Source organism: Aquarana catesbeiana, linkage group LG01, assembly GCF_042186555.1.
Source record: "Aquarana catesbeiana isolate 2022-GZ linkage group LG01, ASM4218655v1, whole genome shotgun sequence".
In the NCBI taxonomy this organism is placed as follows: domain Eukaryota; kingdom Metazoa; phylum Chordata; class Amphibia; order Anura; family Ranidae; genus Aquarana; species Aquarana catesbeiana.
The window spans coordinates 335,502,725-335,528,072 of record NC_133324.1 but is presented as its reverse complement, the minus strand read 5'-3'; the positions used below and the strand labels follow the sequence as shown (position 1 = coordinate 335,528,072).

The 25,348-nt window shown below is 41.5% G+C and overlaps 1 protein-coding gene across 1 annotated transcript in view; it reads left to right on the top strand.

The window, feature by feature from the left end:
• Positions 1 to 25,348, top strand: part of LOC141145205 (uncharacterized) — a 121,469-nt gene that overhangs the window by 39,213 nt on the left and 56,908 nt on the right. Inside the window, exons 2-4 of the mRNA XM_073631692.1 lie at positions 7,632 to 7,681; positions 22,391 to 22,456; positions 23,779 to 24,072. Of these exons, the coding sequence (XP_073487793.1) occupies positions 7,636 to 7,681; positions 22,391 to 22,456; positions 23,779 to 24,072 (406 nt within the window). The 5' untranslated portion in view covers positions 7,632 to 7,635. The remainder of the gene's footprint in view (positions 1 to 7,631; positions 7,682 to 22,390; positions 22,457 to 23,778; positions 24,073 to 25,348) is intronic.

The following is a 25,348-nucleotide window of genomic DNA, read 5'->3' as shown; positions in this document are numbered from 1 at the left end:
TGGCCTGCCAGGTTGCGTGCTCAGATAAGGGTCTGATATGGAATTTGGGGGGAACCCCTACGCCATTTTTTTTTATATTTTGGTGCAGGGTTCCCCTTAAAATCCATACCAGACCTGAAGGGTCTGGTATGGATTTTGGGGGACCCCCACGCAATTTTTTTTTTAATTTCTGGTTTGGGGTTCCTCTTAATATTCATACAGACCCAAAGGGCCTGGTAATGGACTGGGGGGACCCATGCCGCTTTTTTCCAATGAGTTTTATCTATATTGCCAAGACCAGACAACTCATTACAGCCGCGATCAGTTTTAAATTACTTTTTTTCCTTTAGAAATGTCATTTTGCTGTGGTATTGTTCTAAACACTGGAAAACTGCGCCACTTTACAGGCATACTATAGACACCCCCCAGGCACGATATTTAAAGGAATATTTCATTTTTATTGTTTTGCTTTAAGCATTATTAAAATCACTGCTCCTGAAAAAACGGCCGTTTTTAAAACTTTTTTTTGCATTGATACATGTCCCCTGGGGCAGGACCCAGGTCCCCAAACACTTTTTATGGCAATAAATTGCATATAAGCCTTTAGAATGAGCACTTTTGGTTTTTCATGTTAATGTCCCATAGACTTTAACAGTGGTCTTGCGGCTTTCGAATTTGCCGTGAACACCGCATATTGTTCGCTGTTCGGCGAACAGGTGAACACCCAATGTTTGAGTCAAACTTAGGTTTGACTCGAACATCAGGCTCATCCCTAATCCTCAACTTCTTTTAGCTGTCTCAACACGGCTGCTAAAAAAACATTGCAAAAAATAATAAAACATATAATTGTGAAAATACATTTTAATAATGGTAAAAAAAAACACAAAAATAAGAGTACTGACACCATTCACTGCTCTATTGACTGACATGGTCTCCACTGGCTTGCTGACACCGACCTCTGCCCTATTGACATGTCCACTGCTTTATTGACACCATCTACTGCCCTACTGGCGCTGTCTACTGTCCTACTGACACTGTCCACTTGTAAGGAAGGCTAAGTTTATATTTGTACAGTGACATTTGTTTTATTATATTTTTTTAAGTTTTCCTTACTATTTAGTTAGAGGCCTTGCTAGTTAATTTCTTTAAAAAAAAAAAAAAAAAAAGGGCGCTGAAACCCGGTGACCTTGGATCTCTTTCACAAGGTTCAGGTAGATCTCCACTTCTTAAAGGTTGCCTACCCCTTTTCCATGGTATTCAAAAGAATTGGAGAAGTATATCAAAATGTGGAGTTTATCCAAAATCTTTTGATCTATCCTCTCAGCATCTGAAATAACTCTTTAGCCACTTGGAGTATCTTGGAATTACCGTGGCATGCGGTGCAAGCGGTGGTTGGTAGAGGAAGGCGAGGAGGCAGGCCAAATATTTGCATCAGGGCCCACAAGTTTCAAGCTATGCCTTGCAAGTTGACAGAAGTGAGAGTGGCCTGTTATTATCCCTCAGCGGTTCTGAAGTGTCTGCAACATGATTCATCTTTCTACCCTTAGCGGCACAGGATTTGTACTGGACACATCACAGGACTCTGATGCTGAGCTTTCTTACATGTGCACCCTCTGTATCCACACTTGTGAGTGCAATACTTACTGTCTGTTTTTATGTGTACTATCTTAATAAAGCTATCACTGCACTATGTACAGTGCCTTGAAAAAGTATTCATACGCCTTGAAATTTTCCACATTTTGTCATGCTACAACCAAAAACGTAAATGTATTTTGTTGGGATTTTATGTGATAGACCAACACAAAGTGGCACATAATTGTGAAGTGGAAGGAAAATGATAAATGGTTTTCACAATTTTTTACAAATAAATATGTGAAAAGTGTGGCGTGCATTTATATTCAACCCCCTTTACTCTGATACCCCTAACTAAAATCTAGTAAAACCAATTGCCTTCAGAGGTCACCTAATTAGTAAACAGAGTCCACCTGTGTGTAATTTAATCTTATTATAAATACAGCTGTTCTGTGAAGCCCTCAGACGTTTGTTAGAGAACCTTAGTGAACAAAACAGCATCATGAAGGCCAAGGAACACATCTGACAGGTCAGGGATAAAATTGTAGAGACGTTTAAAGCAGGGTTAGGGTATAAAAAAATCCCAAGCTTTGAACATCTCATGGAGCACTGTTCAATCCATCATCTGAAAATGGAAAGAGTATGGCACAACTGCAAACCTACCAAGACATGACCGTCCACCTAAACTGACAGGCCAGGCAAGGAGAGCATTAATCAGAGAAGAAGCCAAGAGGCCCATGGTAACTCTGGAGGAGCTGCAGAGATCCACAGCTCAGGTGGGAGAGTCTGTTCACAGGACAACTATTTGTTGTGCACTTTTCAAATCTGGCCTTTATGGAAGAGTGGCAAGAAGAAAGCCATTGTTGAAAGAAAGCCATAAAAAGTCCCGTTTGCAGTCTGCGAGAAGCCAAGTGGGTGACACAGCAAACATTTGGAAGAAGGAGCTCTGATCAGATGAGACCAAAATTTAACTTTTTGGCCTAAAAGCAAAATCCCTTTGTGTGGCGGAAAACTAACACTGCACATCACTTTGAACACACCATCCCCACAGTGAAATATGGTGGTGGCAGCATCATGTTGTGGGGATTCTTTTCTTCAGCAGGGACAGGGAAGCTGGTTAGAGTTGATGGGAAGATGAATGGAGCCAAATACAGTGCAGTCTTAGCAGTGAACCTGTTAGAGTCTGCAAAAGACTTGCGACTGGGGTGGAGGTTCCCCTTCCAGCAGGACAATGATCCTAAACATACAGCCAGAGCTACAATGGAATGGTTTAGATCGAAGCATATTCATGTGTTATAATTGCCCAGTCAAAGTCCAGACCTAAATATATCTCAAGCCCCATTTGTGAATTCATAGTCTTTCGGATACACCATGAATCTGCATATAACCAGGGCTGTATAGCTGTTGCTACCTGTTCTACCTATTGTATTTCACTTTATTGATGCTGATGGGGGTGTGTTGTGGAGCAACATTTCCTATCCTATGGTTGTTGGTAGAGAGGATGGGTTCCTTCTTCTGCTTATAGTGCCAATATGGCAGGAGGGGTCCCTAGCAAAAATTTGGATTATTAAGGTGTTCTCCACTGCACAGCCTTGTCTTATTACCAGATGTTTTTGGAGTTTTCTTAATGCTCCTAATTTATAATGATATTTTTGCATGGGCAGTGGTATCTAGTGGATCCTGATTGTCCTTTTACTGTTGCATAATGTTTTTGTCAGTGAGTATAGTGACGATTTTCAGTTATAACCGGCACTGCTTTTTCACTGTATATTATTCAGTGCTTTCTTGTCCCCTTTGTTCCCCTGTGGGATTTCCTTAGTACATGTCCAATTACCCCTTATAGGTTTGTCAGCCCTCTGGTAGAGTTTGGTAAATACTGGATAGTTTTCTTCTTTTCCAATTTATATCTCCCTCCTTTTTTAGGACCTAGGATAGCTCTTGGTAATCTCTCTCCCCCCCCCCTTTTTTTTTTACATTCCCAGCCTCCCCACTCTTTTTTCCTAACCCCTTTCCCCTTCTTATCATCTGGGGATGGCATCCAGGAGGTCTTTGCCACCATCCTTTAGGATCTGCTGATACAATGTAAATGGGCTCAATAACCAATCGAAACAGGGACAGATCCTCCACTTCCTACATAAATCCAAGGTTGACATACTTTTCCAAGAGACCCACTTCCATACTGATTGCACTCCCCTGTGTTCATATGACTACTATGCAGATACATGGGGATACATCCATATCTCAGAATCGTGAAAATCTCATCCAAATTTTGATTCGTAATAAAGGGAATCACAAATGGCTAGTTTTCTGTTTGGAATAAGATCTGGCATCTTCGGTTACTGCAGATTCTACATAGAAGGTCCCTTTCTTCAATTGTGACTACTGGTCATGTGACCGACAGCTGTTCTCCTTTTTCCAATCACTCCCGAACAAGGATATGTTGAATAGGGACCTTTCGCCTATAGAGGCTCTGTTCCTGCAAGATTTCTCCACCTGAACATGCTCTCTCTGCTTTGTATAGTGTTCTCTTATCTTGCACTCATCCTGACCTTTTCAGATGATGCTACTTAATGGGCATCTGATCACATTGTACTTATTTCTCAGGAGGATTGAGATAAATCTTTTACACTCACCCATCATTGTTTAGTTTAAAGCCTGGTACACACCATTTTTTGGGGTTGAACAAAAAAAACTGGCAGCTCTGGTCGGAGCCACTGTAACAATCCGATGTTAGTAATTTTTATTGAACCGACCGATGTCAACCGACATTCGGCTCGTGTGTACTTAGGTTTTAGGTTTCGTGTGTACTTAGGTTTGACGCGAACATCAGGCTTATCCCTAATCCTCAACTTCTTTTAGCTGTCTCAAAAGTGAGATATCAGGGGTCTGTTTAGAGGCCTGATATTTCACCAAAGCCCCCAACACGGCTGCTAAAAAAACATTGCAAAAAATAATAAAACATATAATTGTGAAAATACATTTTAATAATGGTAAAAAAAATACAAAAATAAGAGTACTGACACCATCCACTGCTCTATTGACTGACATGGTCTCCACTGGCTTGCTGACACCGACCTCTGCCCTATTGACATGTCCACTGCTTTACTGACACCATCTACTGCCCTACTGGTGCTGTCTACTGCACTTCTGACACTGTCCACTTGTAAGGAAGGCTAAGTTTATATTTGTACAGTGATATTTGTTTTATTATATTTTTTTAAGTTTTCCTTACTATTTAGTTAGAGGCCTTGCTAGTTAATTTCTTTAAAAAAAAGGCGCTGAATCCCGGTGACCTTGGATCTCTTTCACGATGTTCAGGTAGATCTCCACCTCTTAAAGCTTGCCTACCCCTTTTCCATGGTATTCAAAAGAATTGGAGAAGTATATCAAAATGTGGAGTTTATCCAAAATCTTTTGATCTATCCTCTCAGCATCTGAAATAACTCTTTAGTCACTTGAAGTATCTTGGGGTTACCGTGGCATGAGGTGCAAGCAGTGGTTGGTAGAGGAGGGCGAGGAGGCAGGTCAAATATTTGCATCAGGGCCCACAAGTTTCAAGCTATGCCTTGCAAGTTGACAGAAGTGAGAGTGGCCTGTTATTATCCCTCAGCGGTTCTGGAGTGTCTGCAACATGATTCATCTTTCTACCCTTAGCGGCGGCTGCACAGGATTTGTACTGGACACATCACAGGACTCTGATGCTGAGATTTCTTACATGTGCACCCTCTGTATCCACACTTGTGAGTGCAATACTTACTGTCTGTTTTTATGTGTACTATCTTAATAAAGCTATCACTGCACTATGTACCGTGCCTTGAAAAAGTATTCATACCCCTTGACATTTTCCACATTTTGTCATGCTACAACCAAAAACGTAAATGTATTTTGTTGGGATTTTATGTGATAGACCAACACAAAGTGGCACATAATTGTGAAGTGGAAGGAAAATGATAAATGTTTTTCACAATTTTTTACAAATAAATATGTAAAAAGTGTGGCGTGCATTTATATTCAACCCCCTTTACTCTGATACCCCTAACTAAAATCTAGTAAAACCAATTGCCTTCAGAGGTCACCTAATTAGTAAATAGAGTCCACCTGTGTGTAATTTAATCTTATTATAAATACAGCTGTTCTGTAAAGCCCTCAGACGTTTGTTAGAGAACCTTAGTGAACAAAACAGCATCATGAAGGCCAAGTAACACACCTGACAGGTCAGGAATAAAATTGTAGAGACGTTTAAAGCAGGGTTAGGGTATAAAAAAATCCCAAGCTTTGAACATCTCATGGAGCACTGTTCAATCCATCATCTAAAAATGGACAGAGTATGGCACAACTGCAAACCTACCAAGACATGACCGTCCACCTAAACTGACAGGCCAGGCAAGGAGAGCATTATTCAGAGATGAAGCCAAGAGGCTCATGGTAACTCTGGAGGAGCTGCAGAGATCCACAGCTCAGGTGGGAGAGTCTGTCCACAGGACAACTATTTGTTGTGCACTTTTTAATCTGGCCTTTATGGAAGAGTGGCAAGAAGAAAGCCATTGTTGAAAGAAAGCCATAAGAAGTCCCGTTTGCAGTCTGCGAGAAGCCAAGTGGGTGACACAGCAAACATTCGGAAGAAGGTGCTCTGATCAGATGAGACCAAAATTTAACTTTTTGGCCTAAAAGCAAAATCCCTTTGTGTGGCGGAAAACTAACACTGCACATCACTTTGAACACACCATCCCCACAGTGAAATATGGTGGTGGCTGCATCATGTTGTGGGGATTCTTTTCTTCAGCAGGGACAGGGAAGCTGGTTAGAGTTGATGGAAAGATAAATGGAGCCAAATACAGTGCAGTCTTAGGAGTGAACCTGTTAGAGTCTGCAAAAGACTTGCGACTGGGGTGGAGGTTCCCCTTCCAGCAGGACAACGATCCTAAACATACAGCCAGAGCTACAATGGAATGGTTTAGATCAAAGCATATGCATGTGTTATAATTGCCCAGTCAAAGTCCAGACCTAAATCCAATTGAGAATCTGTGGCAAGACTTGAAAATTGCTGTTCAAAGACGCTCTCCATCCAATCTGACAGAGCTTGAGCTATTTTACAAAGAAGAATGGGCAAAAATGTCACTCTCTAGATGTACAAAGTTGGTAGAGACATCCCCAAAAAGACTTGCAGCAGTAATTGTAGCAAAAGGTGGTTCTACAAAATATTGGGGCTGAATACAAATGCACCCCAAACTTTTTACATATTTTTACAATTTTACAAAACCAAAACCTTCCACTTCACAATTATGTGCCACTTTGTGTTGGTCTGTCACATAAAATCCCAATAAAATACATTTATGTTTTTGGTTGTAACATGACAAAATCTGGAAAGTTTCAAGAGGTATGAATACTTTTTCAAGGCACTGTGTCTTTTTGTTGCATCCTTGTTTACCCGCATTAGTTTAATGTATTACAATCCTCACTGTCCAAAATTATAATGGCAGGTGTGAATGTTTATGAAACCGAGTTGTTCCATTTCCATAACCCAACTACCATTATGGTAGGATACCCAGAAATATGAATTCCAGTGTAGTGAAGAATGCAAAGACCTACACATGGAGACAAAACAACTGCTCAATAAACAAAAGTACTAGAGACAAAACAACTGCTCAATAAACAAAAGTACTAACATAGGAGAGCAAACTTGATGGATCAGAAACCAGCAGTCATTTTACACATGAAAAGGGAGAGGTGTACATTTTTAATTTTGGAAAGGCCAACTAGTTTTGTGATTGAGGCCACTTATGTGTAACTGGAGACACCATCCCTAAACAGGGGTGGGAGCCCTTGGCACCATTTGCCCCCAGCATGTAATGGAGTTAAAATATCTTTGTTCCGGCTTTTTGACAACTCAAAACTTTAGTCATGTAACCCAAAAAAATAACACATATCACATACTGGCACCATGGTGACTGGATAATATGCTGAGCATACCTGTACAATATGCCAAGAGGGCCAGGAAGGTACCCAAAGTTTATTTTATAGCACACAATATGTTTCGGTACTGCTTACTAACTACCTTACCATGTCATTTTGTTCTGCAGAAAAATGTTCAAAATGTCCAGCCTGCTGTTACATGTCATATTATTTATTGGTGAGTAGAGTTGTAAATGAAAAAATAACATGTTTTTCACATTTTGCACTGAATAATTTATTACAGGATATGTTAACTTGTAAGCTTACATTACACATTATTTCAAGGAAATATTGTATGGTTAGAGTAGTCAGCCCAATGATCACAATGTACAGTAATTTGTCATGGACAGGCTAAAAGCTCTTCAGGACACCAACCTTATAAACGGCAGAACAGACCTGGGAGCCAAGAAAAACAAATGAAAGAAAAACCTATGATGACCAGCTGCTGAAAAGTCATGGTACTGTAACGGATCCCCGTCGCACTCTGCTTGAGTGCTTCTGTCAGTATACAGCCTCCTCCAGTGTGAACATCAGATATCAGATATTACAGCCACATATATTGTAACAAAATACCAGGTGAGACTAGCTCACTTACAAAGCTGAAACATGGAACTGTTTATTAGAACAAGAATACAGTCTTGTATATACAATTCAGACTGAGGTTCCCCTCCTCCCTAACAATACAACTGTTACCAGAAACATAAATTAACATGAGCTAATTACTGTACATACAGTGGCATTTTTCTAAATTATTGCCTGCACCATAACTGTCTAGAATATTACTGTTATTATGTCATATGTTTCCAGGCAGGATGAGTAGTGGGGCTTCTAATAATCCATAGCCTATTAGCCTTGTTGGCTCTGGGCTAGACTTCAAATTGCTCTATTGCATTTCTGACAATCCTTGTCAGTATTTTTGATGTATTATGGAGAGAGTCAAAATATGCTGTACATACCTTTTATATCTCAAGCCCCTATTTGTGAATTCATAGTCTTTCGGATACACCATGAATCTGCATATAACCAGGGCTGTATAGCTGTTGCTACCTGTTCTCGCTACTGTATTTCACTTTATTGATGCTGATGGGGGTGTGTTGTGGAGCAACATTTCCTATTCTATGGTTGTTGGTAGAGACGATGGGTTCCTCCTTCTTCTTATAGTGTCAATATGGCAGGAGGGGTCCCTAACAAAAATTTTGATTATTAAGGTGTTCTCCACTGCACAGCCTTGTCTTATTACCAGATGTTTTTGGTGTTTTCTTAATGCTCCTAATTTATAATGATATTTTTGCATGGGCGGTGGTATCTAGTGGATCCTGATTGTCCTTTTACTGTTGCATAATGTTTTTGTCAGTGAGTATAGTGACGATTTTCAGTTATACCTGCACTGCTTTTTTACTGTATATTATTCAGTGCTTTCTTGTCCCCTTCGCCCCCCCTGTGGGATTTCCTTAGTACATGTCCAATTACCCCTCATAGGTTTGTCAGCCCTCTGGTAGAGTTTGGTAAATACTGGATAGTTTTCTTCTTTTCCAATTTCTCTTTGTAATCTCTCTTCTCCCCCCCTTTTTTTTACATTCCCAGCCTCCCCACTCTTTTTTAGTAACCGCTTTCCCCTTCTTATCATCCGGGGATGGCATCCAGGAGGTCTTTGCCACCATCCTTTAGGATCTGCTGATACATTGTAAATGGGCTCAATAACCAATCGAAACAGGGACAGATCCTCCACTTCCTACATAAATCCAAGGTTGACATACTTTTCCAAGAGACCCACTTCCGTACTGATTGCACTCCCCTGTGTTCATATGACTACTATGCAGATACATGGGGATACATCCATATCTCAGAATCTTGAAAATCTCATCCAAATTTTGATTCGTAATGAAAGGAATCACAAATGCCTAGTTTTCTGTTTGGAATAAGATCTGGCATCTTCGGTTACTGCAGATTCTACATAGAAGGTCCCTTTCTTCAATTGTGACTACTGGTCATGTGACCGACAGCTGTTCTCCTTTTTCCAATCACTCCCGAACAAGGATTTGTTGAATAGGGACCTTTCGCCTATAGAGGCTCTGTTCCTTCAAGATTTCTTCACCTGAACATGCTCTCTCTGCTGTGTATAGTGTTCTCTTATCTTGCACTCATCCTGACCTTTCCGGGTGATGCTACTTAATGGGCATCTGATCACATTGTACTTATTTCTCAGGAGGATTGGGATAAATCTTTTACACTCACCCATCATTGTTTAGTTTAAAGCCTGGTACACACCATTTTTTTGGGGTTGAACTAAAAAAAAAACTGGCAGCTCTGGTCGGAGCCACTGTAACAATCTGATGTTAGTCATTTTTATTGAACTGACCGATGTCATCCGACATTTGGCTCATGTGTACTAGGCTTTAGACTATTGAGACTTCAGCTGTTTTGGACTTTTCCTTTTCTACTAATACCATAAGGCTTGTGTATAATTCATGTAATTTTAAAATCTTAATTTAAAGCCCCACCACTGATCTATGCATATCAGTAAATTTGCAAACTTGAAATAAAAACCTGTGTTAGCTCAACCAACCCTATGGTAGCACATATCTGTGGAACTTCACTCACCATACAAACATGATTAGCAAAAAAGATTTAGTGATATTAAAGGTAAGAAAAATACATAAAAAAAAATCATACATACATTAGCATCAAAGCTATAAAAGCAAAAGGACCATCTCTGGACAGGTGGTGCAAATCCACCCAAGTTGTAGAAGCACTGAGAATGCTGTAATACAGCTAGGATTATATTCCCAGGTCTGAATGACCTATGAAAAGTGACCCAAATGCTGAATCAAGGTAAAACTGTCATTCCAAAAAGGGAGGATAAATGTGGTCATACCATGAAGAAAAAGCTATGAGATGATATCAATAGTTCTCCTGAACTGCACTGAAGAACTGTGGACAAGTGGATGATTGTATTACGGTAGAAGGTGGCTGTAATGAAGTGGGGGAGCGTTGCTGGGTAACAGTGGTCAAGAGGAGGTATGCAAATGGAATATTGATAACTTTAGATGACCGATAAGGTACTGTGTGGCTCACTGAAACCATAGAAACATAGTCCTCCTTGGCCTCCCTCTGACTGTACCAATCAGAGTCCCTATACAGACTCGCTCTCAAACCCCAAATGGCACAGCAATATGAAGAGGAAATCCTTTCCAGAAGATGATAGTCCTTCCGAAAGAGTGGTAAATATATTGATACTTATCAGCTTGTGATTCAGATTTCTCCCTTGTCTTTGAAAGCAGCAACCTTGCAAGGTATGTAGAACCATGTATGGTTCAGAAACATGTAGTCCAGAGATGGACCGTACTGGTCTGACCGGTTACACCGATCCCTGTCGGCTGTGTCAGAGGCTGGTTGCCAATGCAGTCCCTATGAGTAAGTCAGCAAACACAATACAATATTTATCAAAACCATGTATATCCATGTCAACCCCTTTTAGAGGGTTTTTAGAGGCCTTGCTGGAAAGAACTGAGATGGAAGCCCCATGAACTATGCAATCGTTGGAACCCCTTTCAGATATTTTTTCTTATTAGAGTATGGAAAGGCTCCGCTTCCTTAACTACCGGAACAGGGACAGGATCCTATCTGAAGCCCGCAAACATCCCGCCTCTGTTCTTCTCTTCCCTGACTTCTCGGCTGACTTGCAGCGGAAGAGGAAAACCTTCAACGATGTCCGTAGACAGCTCCAAGATAAGAACATAAAATATAACATGCTCTATCTTAGCTGACTGCGGGTTCAACATGAAGGAACAGTCCAGTTCTTTGACAGTCCAGCGGATGCTGACGACTGGCTGACCAACTTGCATTGAAAGGTTCTCCTCACAAAGTTATCTGATGCACGAATGTCCCCATATCCTTGCCTGCTCCATCCTACCAAACATCCTAGAAGTACCGGAGCCACCTCAAGGATACATCAACATGAGCTCCACACTTGACCCCCATGGTCGGCTTGTTCTGAGTGGAGGACCTGTTGTTCTCCATTTACTTGGAAGAATTCCCACCCGGTCCCCTTAACCGTGAAGGGATACGTGCCCCTCCAACTTCGCCTACTGTTACAGGTTGCACAAGAGCTGGGAATTCCCCTGGAACTCTGAGCCTCAAGTAGGCGTTTTCTACAATCAAGTTTGGGGATTGAAACTGCCTTGGCGACAGTTGGGGAAATGTCAGGCAGTAGGGAGTTATATTTAGTTTTAGTTTTAATTGATTACCCAGATTTCTCACATTGTTTTCCCTGCTGGACTGTGTTTTTTTCCTTCCTTTTTTTCCCCTCAAAATACTTACATCATCTGGACTCTCTCTCCCTCTGGCCTCAGGGCAGGACACTGCTGGGTACGGACCTTCCTAGCTCCTAAGGTGGTATATTTTCTCTATTTTGAATGGGTACAGACCTGAAGTTGATCTCTTGGAATATCAGAGGTCCGAATGACAAAGTGAAAAGATCTCTGTTGTTTAAGTTTCTGCAGTATCATAAATGTTTTGTTTCTGCAAGAAACTCACTTCCTGGGCAGAAAGATCCTGGCTCTTAAAAGGGCATGGGTTAAACAGGTTTCATGCCACATACTCCTCCTATGCGAGGGGGGTGACCATCCTACTAAGCAAGTCCCTACTTTGCTCGGTGGAACAGGTCTTCCTCGATCCTGGGGGGCGCTACATTATTTTGATTCTTGAAATGTATGCTTAGTGCTGGGCAATGGTTAATGTGTATATCCCTCCTCCGTTTGATCCCACCGTCCTATATACCATTTTCACAAAACTCGCCCCCCTCCAGGTTCACAAAATTTTAGTCTTTTAATGCCATTTTAGATTATACCAAAGACACCTCTATCCCCTTTATATCTGCCCACCCTGATCTGGTGCTATTGGCAGACACTCTTGGTCTTCAAGAGCTTTGGCGGTGGAGGCATCCGGAGCACAGGACTTATTCACATACCTCAGCTACACATAAATCGGGATCACGCATAGATTTGTTGTTTGGGTCTGCTTCGACTCTGTCACATGTTGGGGCGGTCTCCTACCTCCAGGCAGGCCTTTCTGATCACTCCCCGTTGGAGTTGTGCCTGTCTCTTGGCACCTCTCGCGAGCCGGGATGCTGGGGGCTGGCGTCACATTGGCTAGACAACCCTCAAATCCAGGAAATAGTGGGACCCAAACTTACCGAATATTGGGCTGTCAATGAGGGTTCAAACCCTTGATGTGGTTTAGGAGGCAGGCAAGGCTCATGCTCGAGGGGAATATATCTCCTCTATAAAGGCAGTGAGATCCAGTTTTGCAGCACAAACCACTTAATTGGAGCAGGATGAAAAAGTGGCGATGGGGCTCTTCACGGCGCATCCATCGCCTGAAAACTATTCCCCCCCCTAACCCAGGCGAGAAGAGCCTTGAGGCTCCATTACACATCGCTGGTGCAGTCTGATACGAGGAAGTTTGTCGCCAAAATTTTCGAGTCAGGGGACAAGAATGGAAAATTATTGGCCAACCTGGTAGCGGAACCCTCACTCCAAACAGTAACTCCTAGAATCCAGACTTGCAAGGGAGATCAAATGACAGACCCTGAGGGCATACTGAATCTCTTTTATAGAAAATTATATGATGACCCAAACCCCACGCCCACTGAGGCTATACTAGATGTGTTGGGGGGAATTACTTTGCCTACTCTCTCTGAAGATAACAGAAAACATCTAGATAAGCCCCTAACATGCCATGAGATAGAAAGTGCGATCTACTCCCTACCCAACAACAAATCCCCGAGTCCTGATGGACTACCCAGGGAATGATACAAGACACACGCGACTTTACTGGCACCCAGGCTCACTCAACTTTTTGCGGAGTGCCTGGAGGCCGGAGGGTTGCCAGACAGTATGTATCAGGCACACATTGTAATGCTACCCAAGCTGGGAAAAGACCCCCTCTGCTGCTCATCCTACAGGCCCACCTCTCTACTGAATTATGACCTTAAAATACTTACTAAGGTACTCGCCAATAGGATTATGCAGGTGCTACCGTCCCTTGTCAACATAGACCAGACTGGTTTTATGCCCGGCAAGTCCACAGACATAAAATTTAGACAAGTCTTCACCCATCTCCAGCTCCTGGCTGAGGAGAATGCCTCTCGGGTCTTGGTGTCTCTCGACATAGAGAAGGCATTTGAAATGGTCATACATGATGCAGGTTCTCAAGGGTTTCGGCTTTGGCCCAACCTTCTGGAAATGGATCGGCCTACTCCAAAAATTCCCCCACGCCAATATTAAACTGAGTGGTAGGCTCTCGCCCTCCTTCCCAATTAAGAGGGGGATGAGGCAGGGGTGCCCTCTCTCCCCTGCACTGTTCACCCTGGTGATGGAGCCTCTGGCGGAGACCCTGCGGAAATCAGAGGAGCTATCAGGGATCCGGGTCGGATCAATAGTTGAGAAATTAGCTCTATATGCGGATGACTTAATCCTCTTTCTGCGAGATCCTGGCCCCTCACTTTCAGCGGTGCTCCAGATTCTGGACCGCTTGGCTACTCTTTCTAGCCTCCACACCAACTGGAGCAAGTCAATCATTCTTCCGATAGATCCAGGAGCGAAACAGCAGAGTAATTCTAACTTACCTCTACAATGGACAAATACCATCAGATACTTAGGGATTAATATCTCTCCCAATACCCAGGATTTCAGTCAACTGCAATGGTGTAAATCTAAATTAATGGCCTGGTCAAATCTCCCACTAACATTTATAGGGAAAATTAATTTAATTAAAATGAAAATGCTCCCGGTTCTACTGTATACACTAAGGCAGTCCCCAGTCTGGATACCTAAAACCCTCTTCCAACAACTAGATTCACTAATGGCTTCCTTTCTGTGGCAATCACATCTGGCCAGATGTAGCAGGAAAATTCTACGTAGGCCTTGGACACAGGGGGGAGTTGCTTGCCCTGACTTTCACACATACTATTTGGCAGCAATGCTCACCAATGCCCACAATTGGCTGGTCTCAGATGATACCAGTGCATCAGTAGTCCTTGAGGCAGCACATCTGGGATCTTATGAGGCCCTTCGCAATGCCCTCTACAGGGGGACAGGAGGTTCACTGATAACCCTAACGCAAGCTATGAAAGCGGTTGTCAGGGCTTGGCACGCAGTGGTAGTTAAGCCTAACCTGGTAAAAGGCATATGGTCCCCTGACACACCGCTTTGGTGTAATCCCAGGCTGAAGGAATTTCACTCTTTACAAGACCCCGGCCTGTGGGCTGGCAAGGGCATCAAATACTTGAAGGATGTTTGCGATGGCTTGGGGTTGTTTACCTTTGACAGACTGAAGCACAAATTCCAACTCCCAAATTCTTTCTTTTTCAGGTTCCTGCAGCTCCGCCACGCCTTTGACTCACAATTCAGATTGATTCAGCTCCGGGTTGAGTATGACAATCTCGAAACTCTGCTAAATGATATTAATCTCCGTAAGCCACATCTCGAATATATTAGGCACTGCTGCGGTCCGTTCAGGTCGGATTAGATGGGCTGCGGGACCGGTGGCGGGCGGAGGTGCAGGAGCTGGACAGCGAAGACTGGGAAGACATGTGGGATTACCCATTACAACCACTGGTTGCAACTAAGGACAAGCTAATACAATTCAAAATCCTGCACAGAATATACTACACACCCCAACGCCTTTATCGCATATACCCAACCTCGTTGGCAGCTTGCTGGAGATGATCTGGTGTCCCTGCTGGTTTCCTACATATATTCTGGGATTTCCCACAGGTTCAGGAATATTGGAAAGGGGTAACTCAATTTATCCACAGATTGACTACTATACCTATTCCTCTGACAATTAGTGTCTGTCTCCTTGGTCTTGTGGAACAGTTGACGTTAGCTAAAGCAACCCGCACCCTAATAGGTGTTTTATTATTTTATGCCAGGAAAGCCATAGTACTAAAATGGAAGTTAGCCAAACCCCCTCTCTTGTCATCGTGGAAAACATTAATTAACAAAATTACCCCCCTATACAAAGCAACATATTTATCCTGAGGATGCCCCCAAAAATTTAAAAAAATCTGGCACTTGTGGACAGATTCAGAGTCCACGACAGATGACCAACCTGTTGGAAACTGCCCTGACTAGATGCCCTGGGTGCCTACTTAACCCTGTTGAGTGTTGGGGTCCAGCCCCCATGCAAGTGAGTGGTGGAGTCAGTCCAGAGGTTGAGTGATTTCACTCGACCCTAGCTGTCCTTGCAACATCTGGCTCTGACAGATAAGAGGGATGAGAGGTCCTACAAGAACAAATATATCCTGTCAACATCCTACCATGTTGAAACTGGGTACTAGATACGTTGTTAGTAATTTTAACTGTAGTTAGAATTGTTTAGTTTTGAGATACACCGTGAATTGTATGCTGTTATGCACATGGCTATGTGCACCAATTAGCCGGGGTATGCCCCAATGGCCCTGTTTTGTACCTCCACAGGAAAAAATTTTCAATAAAAAGAATTAAAAAAAAAAAAAAAAAAAAAGAGTATGAAAAGGCTAGAATATATGTCAGCTTTTCATTGCTGTTTGTTTTCCTGTTGTATATTTTCTTTCTTGTCACCATGACAGTAAGTTAGGAAAAATCTTTCTATGGACTTGTATCAATGGACTTTGGGCTTGTATTGATGGCATCAGTATGAGACTATTTAAAGATCACAGTCCATTAACAAGTGCATTTGACCTATGACCAATTGTTTTTACAATTTTTTTTTTTTTTTGACACCAGGGGAGGAGGTTATTGGAGGTCTGAGCTACCAGGGTGGGTCCCTATTTGACTGCTAATTACCGTATTTATCGGTGTATAACACGCACTTTTTTCCCCTTAAAATCAGGAGAAAATCATGGGTGCGTGTTATACGCCGATTCCCCATTGATTGTGGAAAAATACATGGAAAACACTGCGCTAACAAATAAAAACAGAAAAAGCAGCTACATACAGTCTGACAACAACAATGAATATATAGGATAAAAAATGTAGCGCATAGTACACGTGTATAAAATCAAGGCCAAAAACAATTCTAGAATGGTGCTTGAAAAAATATAAATGCAACGACAGCCAAATGGCTAGTGATAAACATAAAGTCAATGGGTGAATATAAGTGTAAGGAATATAATGTCCCGCTACACAGGAAGGTGAATATGCTCCAAAGGGTTATGGTATTCAAATGGTTATCCAAAGTTAAACTTCGCCAAAACTCAACATTTCAACGGAATGGAACAATCATGGAAAAGATGGTGTGTAAAAACTCTTACCAGATCCTGTGGATTCCCATGTCAGCGACAGGGAATCGCATGAGCAGTGTGCCACCCAGGGCGTGGAAAGAGACGTCTTGTCACTCGAGTCCTCTAGGTTAGAATCTGCATGGATCTCCAGGGGCTGCCGGGTAGGTCCTCACAGTAGACAACCGAGGTATAGATCAGGAAGGCAAGGACGTCACTTGTGGAGCTGTAGTAGGCACTTAACCTCATTCAGAAGGTATGGAGAAAGAAAAAATATGCCTCCACATAGTGCAGATAAAAGGGGGTATTTTTATTTCTAAAAAACCTTTAAACAATAAAAACGTGATCACAATGAGTAAAAAGGAATGGGCAACATGAAGGATGGTGAATGGGCCCGACGCGTTTCAACCTAGGGGTCTTCAACAGGAGCATAGACCATCCACTCCAGGTTGCCTATATTTATAAATAAAAGTATCTAAGAAGGACCAATCACAATGAATGGAAATCAAACCGTTTTCATTGGGTGGGTGTAATCACATGATCGCACTTAGAATAGCAAAACAGGAAGTAATTGCCTACTCACATTAAACCTGCGTAATCATCTGATATCACCCAGTGTAACATACATAAATTGGAGCCACTCGCTAAAAAGCCAGAGTTAACAAAAGGATCCCTCAGCCAGTAGTGAATTCGCCCAAACAATAAAACATTTTGTCAAAAAGACCCCACTGCTGACAGTAGAAAACGGCCTCCAACAATGTCAGCAAGAGGGGCCAATCACAGCTTGGATGCTAAATGATGGGTGGGTCTGGCGGCCAATCAGACGACTGGCTGGTGTTACGCCCCCACTTCCGCCGATGAACGGGTCAAACTAGGGGGATGATGTCACGCCGGAAGGCGTGCCAGGCATCCATCTCCCATGTGAAACAACCGGCAATCGAAGAGCAGGTGGAGAACCCTGCTCCGCCGGTCGCCGATGCACGTGTAAAGCAGAATGGAGTGACATAGCGCTTGGAAGCGCGCCATCGTCCAAACACCGTCACGTGACCTGCTACAGGAACCACGCAGGACCAGGGGAAAACTGAATCCCGCCCAATGCGGAATTCGTTCTCCCTGGTTAAACTGCGCATGCGGACCCGGAAAACGAAGTCACATAACAGGAAGCTGTTTGGATGGGGACACCACAGTTCAAATACTAAAAATGTATAAAGGGGAAAAATTATTGATAAATACCTAAATAAATAACCTCAATGTACTAGACCTGTGAAAAAATCCGGAACATTGTGAAAAAATATTTTCTAAATAACAAAGATCTTAGAATGATAACAAACCCTATATGAGGGCTGATAAATGAAAAAGAAAAAGAACTGGGGGAAATAATGAGCGAAAAGCTAAAAAATTGGGAATTTGGAAAAAAATTGGGATTTGTGTTAGTAAAAAACACCCTCGGTGTTAAGGGACCAGGAGGTCCTGTATTCAAACACATCCATGTGGACAGGGAAGTGTAAAGAATCAAATGAAAAAAGTGAAAATGAAGGTGAAAGCTGCAGAATGAATAGAGTCAATTAACAGTGTAAAAATATATGGAAAACACTGTGCTAACAAATAAAAACAGAAAAAGCAGCTGCATACAGTCTGACAACAACAATGAATATATAGGATAAAAAATGTAGCGCATAGTACACGTGTAGAAAATCAAGGCCAAAAACAATTCTAGAATGGTGCTTGAAAAAATATAAATGCAACGACAGCCAAATGGCTAGTGATAAACATAAAGTCAATGGGTGAATATAAGTGTAAGGAATTTCAGAGGGGCACGGTCCATTCAAGGACAGATTGCTCCGAACATAATAGATCCCCCTAAAAAAGTTTCCTTTCTTCAGGAATGTAAGGGTTATTACCCTTGCCGTAGATGTAAAGTTTGTCTCCATAATATTGGAGGGAGACGTAAAAGCACCACTTTTAAATCTACTGTTACTTCCCATATATATCATATGAAGCACTTTACCACTTGTTCCTCACAATACATTGTTTATTTAGTGACTTGCCCCTGTCTTAAATAGTATGTCGGCCGCACTATCAGGACTTTCTCTATCCCAGTCAACAAACATGTGGCGGGTATTAAGAAGGGTAAAAGTAAACATACAGTACCCCGTCACTATTTAGAATGCCATAATAGAGACCCCAACCCCATTGGGACTTTATTTCAGGTGATCGATAGGTTTGTCCCCCACTGGAGGGGAGAGTCTCACCTTCGAGGTGTTTCGCGCCTCAAGACTTACTGGATATATGAGTTGAGGTCCTACTTCCCTTTCGGGTTGAACGTGGAGTGGGACCTCAACTCCTTCATCAACCAATCTTGATTTCCCAATTTTTTAGCTTTTCGCTCATTATTTCCCCCAGTTCTTTTTCTTTTTCATTTATCAGCCCTCATATAGGGTTTGTTATCATTCTAAGATCTTTATTATTTAGAAAATATTTCTTCACAATGTTCCGGATTTTTTCACAGGTCTAGTACATTGAGGTTATTTATTTAGGTATTTATCATTAATTTTTCCCCTTATAGTTTTTTCTCATATGTACTGTTTGATGCACTTTATACATTTTTGTCTGAGTATTTGAACTGTGGTGTCACCATCCAAACAGATTCCTGTTATGTGACTTCGTTTTCCGGTCCCGCATGCGCAGTCTAACCAGGGAGAGCGAATTCCGCATTGGGCGGGATTCAGTTTCCCCCTGGTCCTGCGTGGTTCCTGTAGCAGGTCAAGTGACGGTGTTTGGAAGATGGCGCGCTTCCAAGCGCTACGTCACTCCGTTCCGCTTTACACGTGCATCGGCGACCGGCGGAGCAGGGTTCTCCGCCGGCTCTCCGATTGGCTGGTTGTTTCACGTGGGAGATGGACGCCTGGCACGCCTTCCGGCGTGACATCATCCCCCTAGTTTGACCCATTCATCGGCGGAAGTGGGGGCGTAACACCAGCCAGTCGTCTGATTGGCCGCCAGACCCACCCGTCATTTAGCATCCAAGCTGTGATTGGCCCCTCTTGCTGACATTGTTGGAGGCCGTTTTCTACTGTCAGCAGTGGGGTCTTTTTGACAGAATGTTTTATTGTTTGGGCGAATTCACTACTGGCTGAGGGATTCTTTTGTTAACCCTGGCTTTTTAGCGAGTGGCTCCAATTTATGTATGTTACACTGGGTGATATCAGATGATTACGCAGGTTTAATGTGAGTAGGCAATTACTTCCTGTTTTGATATTCCAAGTGCGATCATGTGATTACACCCACCCAATGAAAACGGTTTGATATCCATTCATTGTGATTGGTCCTTCTTAGATACTTTTATTTATAAATATAGGCAACCTGGAGTGGATGGTCTATGCCCCTGTTGAAGACCCCTAGGTCGAAACGCGTCGGGCCCATTTACCATCCTTCATGTTGCCCATTCCTTTTTACTCATTGTGATCACGTTTTTATTGTTTAAAGGTTTTTTAGAAATAAAAATACCCCCTTTTATCTGCACTATGTGGAGGCATATTTTTTCTTTCTCCATACCTTCCGAATGAGGTTAAGTGCCTACTACAGCTCCACAAGTGACGTCCTTGCCTTCCTGATCTATACCTCGGTTGTCTACTGTGAGGACCTACCCGGTGGCCCCTGGAGATCCATGCAGATTCTAACGTAGAGGACTCGAGTGACAAGACGTTTCTTTCCACGCCCTGGGTGGCACACTGCTCATGCGATTCCCTGTCGCTGACATGGGAATCCACAGGATCTGGTAAGAGTTTTTACACACCATCTTTTCCATGATTGATTGTTCCATTCCGTTGAAATGTCGAGTTTTGGCGAAGTTTAACTTTGGATAACCATTTGAATACCATCACCCTTTCGAGCATATTCACCTTCCTGTGCAGCGGGACATTATATTCCTTACACTTATATTCCCCCGCTGATTGTGAGTAGAGGAGCTTGTTACATTAGCATCTCCCCGTTCTGCCTAGTGACAGTGTCACTGGATCTCTGCTCCCTGTGATCTGATCGGAGCAGAGATCAGTGACGTGTCACACGTAGCCACGCCCCCCACAGTTAGAAACACTCCCCAGGACATACTTAACTCCTACACTGCCCCCTAGTGGTTACCCCCTTCACTGCCAGTGTCATATACACAGGAATCAGTGCATTTGTATAGCACTGATTGCTGTATAAATGACAATGGTCCCAAAAATGTATCAAAAATGTCCGATGTGTCCGCCATAATGTCGCAGTCACGATAAAAATCGCTGATCGCTGCCATTACTAGTAAAAAAAAATATTAATAAAAATGCCATAAAACTATCCCCTATTTTGTAAACGCTATAACTTTTGTGCAAACCAATCAATAAACGCTTATTGTGATTTTTTTTAACAAAAATATGTAGAAGAATACGTATCAGCCTAAACTGAGGAAAAAAAAACGTTTTTTTAAATATTTTTGGGGGATATTTATTATAGCAAAAAGTAAAAAATAATGCGTTTTTTCAAAATTGACGCTATTTTTTTGTTAAAAGCAAAAAATAAAAACCGCAGAGGTGATGAAATACCACCAAAAGAAAGCTCTATTTGTGGGGGAAAAAAAGACGTCAATTTTGTTTGGGAGCCAAGTCGCACGACCACGCAATTGTCAGTTAAAGTTAAATTGTCAGTCTGGGGCTGAAGTGATTAAATATAAGCTTTTTTTCCTTAAAAAGTTTTTTTCCTTAAAATTCCCTCCTAAACTTGGGGTGCGTGTTATGCGCCGGCGTGTGTTATATGCCGATAAATACATAATAGCATAGTAATTTATGTCTTTATTACATCTTTAATGATAGAAGTGCAAAATCTAATGGCATCCCTACTTATAACATTGAAAAAAACACCAGTCTAGGAACCGTTGACAGTTTGGTATTTTTTATATCCTGTATATTATGTGATTTTGATATGAATTCATAGTTGATAATTTTTAGGCGCCAGCTTTTCTATTGGCTATCATGAAAGCTATGCTAGGTGTTCCTAGATACCCAACCTGGTAGCTCTTGGGGTCCCCCTTTCACTGTACTTACTTGTTGGTAGTGCGGATACTAGGCTTCAACACACATCATAAATTAGCACTCTTAAAATTCTTCCCAAAGAAGTGGAATTGTCCATCAAACGCTTTGAGGGATCATGAGTCGAATACATTCTGATGTACATTTACTTCAAAAGCATAATGTCCTTTTTACTTTAGTAGATTTCCCTATATTGGGTTCTTGGCATATGTTTTATATATATAATTTTTAGGTGTTTGTTATCTTTTTAAAGAATTATTTTGTACTGAATAAAATTAATTGTTAACATTTGTCCAATTATGTAGACTACTTGCTTACCTTAAAAGTCTCATTCATGCTCAACAGTTTTTGGTTTTAAGTGCATTTGACCTGAAGCTAACTTCCTTCTGACCTGCATTTGACTGGCTTCAAGCGGGGTTTACATCCCCATAGACTTATATGGTAATGCAAAACCCACTTGAAATGACCAGAAGCCCATGGACACAGGCCCTAAGGGAGCCTAGTGGAACCAGGTAATAATAACATCTTGCATATGAATATATTTTATTCTTATTTTCAGCCAGCAAGTGGTGCTTCAGGCCCCTTAATGGACTTTCAAGTTCCTCCTTACCTCCTGTTACGATAAGTAAGTTGTTTACAGTTCTCAGTAGCTCAAGCTAAAATGTACACACACAAGACTCCTTTCCATCCCTCTGAATTGCCCCATTCACTGACATGTTGCTGGTGTGCTCTCTCTCTCTCTCATTCTGGAAAATTCATAATTTCTGGGTATTCACACAACTTGTAAAACCATGCTGGCTCCAATACATGGGTATTAACTGTATTTAACTGTATGTTATAGGCAAAGTGTATGTTATGCCCATTGCAACTCATTTTAAAAATAAACATACTACAGTTTTGGTTGCATTGAGCTGCAGCTTTCTCTGAACAGAAACTTTCGACAATGCATCAAAACACATATCAAATGCATTTCAGTAAGTTGTACAGTGAGCATCTTAATGCTTGCATTTCTGATTGCAACTTGCTGTGTAACCAAAGCCTGGGGGCCATGATCAACAAGCAATTTTTTAGCACAGGTCATTAGCAGATCACTCAAGGCTGACTACTGTGTTGTTGTGGTAGCTAACTACAATACAGATGATACAAACTGCTTGTGTGCCATAATCGCTATCAGCTGCACTATTGTAGCTACTGAATAGATACTGAAGCTGGTGTTTCTGTGTTTAGCTCCAAAAGCAATCAGTCATTCAACAAATGAGCTACAATTTGCTGGAGTCAAAGACCTTTCGTTGATTGCAAATACATTTTTTAATACCTCTCCCACCCCTCCCTCTACAGTATATAGCAAAATTATTTTCAGTAATATTTATTAAACAAAATAAGTGTAAAAAAACTGCAGATGTGAAAATCTTGGTGACCTGTTATATTGGTTCTGGTTTACAGTTATTGCTTTTATGTGGACTATGGAGCATTAAACAAGACAATGGTTGAAATACTGTGTTAGACTCCTTTTAGTATGCTAGTATTTTTCTATTAGGTTCTTCAAAGCTAAAACCTGGGCTAGTATAAAAATGACCCATGCAGTGCAAGGGTTAAATGCTTGTTTTGTCTAGGGAGATAAGAATAAGCACAATATATTATACTATACTATAATGTTTTTTCCCCAAGCAGCCCATGCTTTTCTACCCTCTCCAGTGCTCCTGGGATGTGAGCGTTCACACATACAGTGCAGGATCATTGGTCCTACATTGTACACGATGACGTCAGAAAGCTCGAGAGAGGGGGAAGTTAAAGATAATATGCCACAATAGTAGGTCAATCCAAAACAAATGACATTTCTACCTTTTTTTAACTGTAGACCTGCTTTGATCATGATGTTTGTTACATCCTATTATGCTTTCTTTTTCTCTTTGATAAAATCTATAACACTGTCCATCTACATTTTAGCTTACCCTCCACCTCCCTCATTCTCTGTGAGCCCATCGAGGCCCCTATATGAGACAGGTGATACGATTACTATGACATGTTCTCCACCAAATAATGATAGAGTACATTATATACGATATTTCAAGGATAACAATGAAATACCCCAAGAAGAAACTTCAACAGGAAAAGAACAGCATACAGTTGTGCTTAAAACCAAGAAGGATGAGGGCAGTTATTCCTGTGGATATGTGGAAATGATAAATGAAACACAATCTCTATCATATGGAAGTAGGATGATTGATATCAGGATATCAGGTAATTTTATATGAACGTATATTACTATGTAAACTTTAATTTCTTGTTCTTTTAATTATTTATTTCCATTATATTAAAATACAAACTTTTTCAAAAGTCAAAAAATAATAAAATTCATAAATACATTTAATTTCCCCCTTCTCCACCCCCCCCCCCAACCTATCCTAACCCCCATTCCCACCCTCTCTCTTTATCCTTTTTAGTTACCTATCCTCTCCCATTTATCCCGGTTCCCCCTCTCCTACTACTTCCATATAGTGTATAGCAAAATTTCCAGCCCGTCCATTGCCACCAATAGTTTATAGACCTGGGATATACTATTTCTTGTGTTCGTTGCTATACACAAGCGCTCCAAAGGCAATAAATCCTCTCCTGATCTTATTGGTTGTGGTAATGTTGGAACGAAATGCTTCAATTGGAAATACCGCCATTCATTAATCACCATCAAATCTGTTTTGTGCCTTAATTCTTGTATTGTGCATATTTTCCCCTTTTTCATTATGTCCTTTAATTGTGCATTTTTATCTTGTATCCAATCCCCGAATAATTTCTCCTTTCCTGGTGTGAAATAATTAGTTTCCTTAAGTAGAATTAATGGTGACTTGTATTTCCATTTTCCTTGTCTGTGTATTAAATCCCAAATTCGAAGTACATTTTGTGTCATTACATGTGTATTTTCATCTAACGTTCTGAATTGTGGTGGTATCCATATAATCTTCCCCAACCATGCATTGCTCATTGTGTTAGTTTCTTGTTAATAATCTTCAGACATTATTGTAGCAAGGAGATCCAAAAACATATCTATGTGGATGTTTTGACATATGAAGTTCCTTTGCTGCAGTATATTTCACACCAATGTCAGAGAGGTCCAGAATTCAAAGGTCTCTGGAAGCAAAGAAGGTATGGAGGAGCATATTACTTCTCAGCCATATTTAAGCTCCCACTCAGGTAACTCAGGACTTGCACAGAGCTGTTTTTCTTTACTCCTAGTGGCAAAATAGAGTGACAGGCAAGTGAAAAACATGTGCAGCACAGATTCCCTTTATTGCCGCGTACACACGGTCAGATTTTCCGACAACAAATGTTCGATGGGAGCTTGTTGTCGGAAATTCCGACCGTTTGTAGGCTCCATCAGACATTTTTTGTCGGAATCTCCGACAAACAAAATTTGAGATCTGGATCTCAAATTTTCCGACAACAAAATCCGTTGTTGGAAATTCCGATCGTGTGTACACAATTCCGACGCACAAAATTCCACGCATGCTCAGAATCAAGC